We start from the raw sequence: 4,665 nt of genomic DNA, 5'->3' as shown, positions 1-4,665 counted from the left end.
ACCTTAGTGTGGCTGATGTTATCTTGAACATCAAGCTACTGAGAGATAATGAGGGTGGGATCACACTTCTGCAATCCCATTATGTTGAGAAGGTGTTGAGTCGTTTTGGATATTCGGACTGCACACCATCTCAAACACCATATGATCCTAGCGTGTTGATTCGAAAGTCCAAAGGCATGGCTAAAGATTAATTGAGATACTCTCAAATCATTGGTTCACTGATGTACCTAGCGAGCGCAACGAGGCCTGACATCGCGTTTGCTGTGAGCAAACTGAGCCGGTTTGTTTCCAAACCGGGCGATGTACATTGGCATGATGTTGAAAGAGTTATGCGCTATCTGAAAGGTACTATGAACTATGGACTTCACTATACCGGAGACCCGTCGGTACTGGAAGGGTATAGTGATGCAAATTGGATCTCTGATGCTGATGAGATGAAGGCCACAACTGGGTATATGTTTACTCTTGGAGGTGGCGCTGTTTCCTGGAAGTCTTGCAAGCAAACGATCTTAACGAGATCGACAATGGAAGCAGAATTAACAGCATTAGACACTTCTGGTGTTGAAGCAGGATGGCTTCGAGATCTTTTGATGGACTTGCCACTGGTTGATAAACCGGTTCCGGCTATCCTTATGAACTGTGACAATCAGACTGTCATCACCAAGGTGAAGAGTTCAAAGGACAACATGAATTCCAACAAACACATAAGAATGAGATTAAAAGCTGTCAGAAAATTAAGAAACTCCGGAGTGATAGCACTGGACTATGTCCATACGGCTAAGAATCTGGCAGATCCCTTTACGAAAGGGCTATCACGTGTCGTGATAGATAGTGCATCGAGGGAGATGGGTATGAGACCCACATGAGTTGCCATGGTGGTAACCCAACCTATGTGATCGGAGATCCCGTGAAGTAGGACCTGGGAAACAAGCCAGTGGCGAACTGAGGAGAGTAACTTTACTAACCCACTCCGTTGGAGATGCAATACTCTCGGAAACTGTATGGAAGGATGACTACTGTCTTAATGTGTTCCAAGGCTTATATGTATAAGCAAGATGCTATCCTACAGAGCGATCTTTGGAGGAACACACCTATGTGAGCCCGACTGCTAGTCACAGTCTATGAGATTGGAGTGATCTCTAGTAAGCTCATGAATAGGCCAGGAGTGTGACTTATATGCTCCACCCGAGGGGTCAGCCTTCGGCAGCCCAGTACTAGTAAGACATGTGGTCAAATTTCTTTACGCCAAACTGACAATTCAAGGCATAGTCCATTGTTCAGTTGTGAAGGAGTGTAGCTACTTGCTCTAGGTGAAGCTCAACCTTAACAGGTCTTCACTGAAACACTAATATATCAAAACAGCGTTTGGAACAAAGGACAAAGTGGGCCCCTGAGATCTGGTGGGGGATTGTTGAAATGTGAGATGGGCCTAGAGCCCATATGACAATTTCAGTTTTGATCTCTAAGGGCCCATGTAGGTGGCATGACAAGGTGGTGGGAAGTTTAGTCCCACCATGCTAGTGGAAGGAAAGTTGGAGTGGTTTATAAGGGTGGCTCTTCTACATGCTATTGGAGCTTGAGAAGAGAAGAGGCCCTCACGCGCTCCTCCTCCGCCGCCCGCCTCGCCTCGTCGCGACGCGCCGCGCCGCGCCGCGCCGCGCCGCGGGTTGCGGGAATGAGCTGAGCCGAGCTCACACCTATGCGCTTATTTTTGCCAGTCACTAACGGAGAGGTTCTGACAGCAGGGCCACGATCCGAGACGTCGGATCGTGGGCTGACACGGACTCGGACGTGGGTCAAGCCCACGTCTCTCCACGCGGCTGCGTGTATATAAGTGTGCGGTGTCCCCTAACCCTAGCCGCCACGAACAGATCACATCTGCTTACGCGCACGCCCACCGTCGTTCCTTTGCTGTTGATGCCGCCGGTGACTCCATCCCGTCCGCCGCGTACACGGTCGACGGGAGAGCAGGTCTCCGAAACCACGCCCTTCTGGTTCCTGTACGGGGTGAGGGGCGAATAGGTTTTTGGGCAGCGATTACGCGACTGCTCGCTTCCGATCGTCTACTTCCTCTACGTCCGCGTCGCCTTCATCATCACCATGTCCACCGACCCCGACCGTGCCGCCGCCGAGAAAGCTGAAGCCGACAAGAAGGCCGCCGAGGACGCCGCTGCTGCCAGCAAGCCGCGGCCTCTGCATGGCCTACTGGAGGGTATAACTCGTTTATCCCGCTCCTGATTATTTTCATATTAGCAGTACTAGCAGTATGTGTAGATTTGTCTACTGTTTGCTTAGTACGTGCATGTTTAGATCAAAGTCAGTACGTCATGAACTTACTCAATGCCATGCTAGTGATTTACTCGTGGATTAATTTAATCGAGAAATTGCCTATTTACTCAACAGTTTGCCCCTAAAAAAGGTATATATATTTGGAGAGCATTCTAGAAAAAGAGGGGTATATTTGGAGAGGATTTTTCCTTTGACGAATAATAAGTCAATTTTTGTGGCTTTTTTTTGGCGAAAAATGACTGCAACTAGTGGTTCAATCATTTATTAAGACCAAATGAGAAAATGAATGCATTTTTCTGATCTCCTGTCAGTGTCTGTTTTTGCTCGCCCGAAACAACGAGAAAATTAGTCCTAGGTGAACTGAAGTACTAAACATACACATTTACTTGATACTTATATCTTTATTCACACACACACACACACACACACACACACACACACACACACTCACTCACTCACTCTCTCTCTCTCTCTCACACACACACACAGGGAGAGAGTTTTAGTACAAAAAAACCAACAATGACAGTAGCTAGACGAAGTTACATCTCGTGCATCAGGCGATCCCGCCATGGAGCCAGCCAGCCACCACGCATTACTACTGGCCAACCTTATTTGTAGTTGTTGTTGACTTTCCAACATACCTTCCTGATCTCCACGCTTTGCTGGTCGCTTTTGATTTTTCCCATTTTCTCCATGGCTTTCTCGAACTTCCTCTCCCACGCCCCGGCCGTGTTAGCGTTTTGCATCACCTCCGTTCTCGTTTCTTCCGTCGAGTTGAGCACGGCGTCCGAGGTGAACAACACTTTGTTGTCGATCACGTTCTGGTAGTACTGCTTGTCCAGGACGTTGGAGGTCACATAGTCTTGGTTCACGTTGGTGTTACCGTTGTCGCCGCACTCGGCCATGAGGCTGGCGGCATATGTCTGGTTCATCTCAGAGAAGCGGCTGGAGAAGAACATGCAACGGGCGCGGCCGATGGTGTGCGCGCCGGAGAGCGTGACCATCTCGACGGGGTTGAGCCCCTTGGCCGCGAAGCTTGCCTGGAGCTGCGGGACGTTGGAGAAGGGCCCGGGCAGCTGGTCGGTCTCGCTGGCGAAGGACTCGCGCCCGTCGTAGCGGCCGCCTGGCATCGGGATATTGATGCTGCCGTCGCTGAGGAAGTAGGACGCGTCGCGGGCGGCGAAGGCGACGATGTCCGCGCATGAGACTGTATTCTTGCAGGCGGCCTCGATCGCTGTCTTGGCCTCGTAGATCACCTCGAACCCTCGCAGGCTGTTTTTGTTGGGAGGGCCTTCCCTCTCCGTGTCACTGTTCTTGGAGTTGGTCGTGTTGAGGAGGACGGACGCATCGCACCCCTGGATAATAATGAACATGTTGATCTTGTGAAACGTGACAATGCAGTCGTGGAAGAAATGTTGATAAGCCACTCCCTCCGTCCTATAATACAAGAACGTAACGTTCTTGTATTTTGGAACAGAGCGAGTAGAATCGACGAGCTGTGTGTACGTACCCGAACGAAGCAGTCGTGGAAGAAGAGACGGATGAGCCCCGCGCCAATGCCGGGGTTCTTATCCACGACCACGGCCTTCCTCACGGCCTCCGTGACGATCGTCTCCGCGCTAGGGCAGCTGGTGGTGTAATAGCCATAGCTGAGCCCTGACCCCGAGGTAGAAGGGACCGGCTCCCGCGGAGTGCCGGAGCCGCGAGGACAGATGATGGGAAGCCTCAGCCAGCCGTTGAAGCAAATGAAGGCGCCCTCGCACGCTGCGGGCCCGGCGAGGAACGCGACCAAGACGACGAGGGCTGCGAGCTTAGTCGCCATCTTCTTTACGCACTAGCCACTAACTGGATAGATGGTCGTGTCGTGTGTCTCGTGTGTTTTCTCCGGCTGGTTTACGGGTGGCATTCTTATAGGTCGTCCCGGACGACGACGACGACGAAGGCAATGACGTTCGTATGGGCACGGCCGCGTTTCGTGGGCGGAGCACGTTGCGAATCTCCGCCGGACAGCTCAAGCGGCTGACTGGCGACGTTCGACGGATCAAGTTGGGATTTACATCACTGATTGCTCGTCGTCCGTCTGATCGGCTTCCGCCTTGCTGTCCCTGTCCTCGCCGGACTTGTTCATTGCATGGAAAATACCCACAACGCCAACAACCACTCCATGCAGGCATGATATGCTATACAGCTACTAACCGGCTGCATTAACTCTGGCAGATTACGTTTGACATTCGCATGGATCACGGGCTAACCGATCTGCGCTTGCAGAGCAGTAGTATAATACTCTCCTTGTAACTTCAGTTAGGTGAAGGTGCTTATAATAACTTACACGCATTATGCATGCGAGTGCTTTTAGTAGTTTTCTGTCTGTTAGAA

General features: G+C 51.1%; 1 protein-coding gene across 1 annotated transcript; it reads right to left on the bottom strand.

Moving 5' to 3' along the window:
- Positions 1–2,655: 2,655 nt before the first annotated feature.
- On the bottom strand, positions 2,656–4,152 carry LOC123065726 (peroxidase 2). Its single transcript, XM_044488954.1, has 2 exons — positions 3,800–4,152; positions 2,656–3,644 (listed from the first exon to the last, which is right to left on the bottom strand). The coding sequence occupies exons 1-2, from the start codon at positions 4,109–4,111 to the stop codon at positions 2,898–2,900; spliced, it is 1,059 nt and encodes a 352-aa protein (XP_044344889.1). The 5' UTR covers positions 4,112–4,152; the 3' UTR covers positions 2,656–2,897.
- Between the last annotated feature and the right edge of the window lie 513 nt (positions 4,153–4,665).

This window comes from Triticum aestivum, chromosome 3B, assembly GCF_018294505.1.
Source record: "Triticum aestivum cultivar Chinese Spring chromosome 3B, IWGSC CS RefSeq v2.1, whole genome shotgun sequence".
Taxonomy (NCBI): domain Eukaryota; kingdom Viridiplantae; phylum Streptophyta; class Magnoliopsida; order Poales; family Poaceae; genus Triticum; species Triticum aestivum.
Note: the sequence above shows the minus strand (reverse complement) of the source record. Positions and strands in the feature narration are given on the sequence as shown.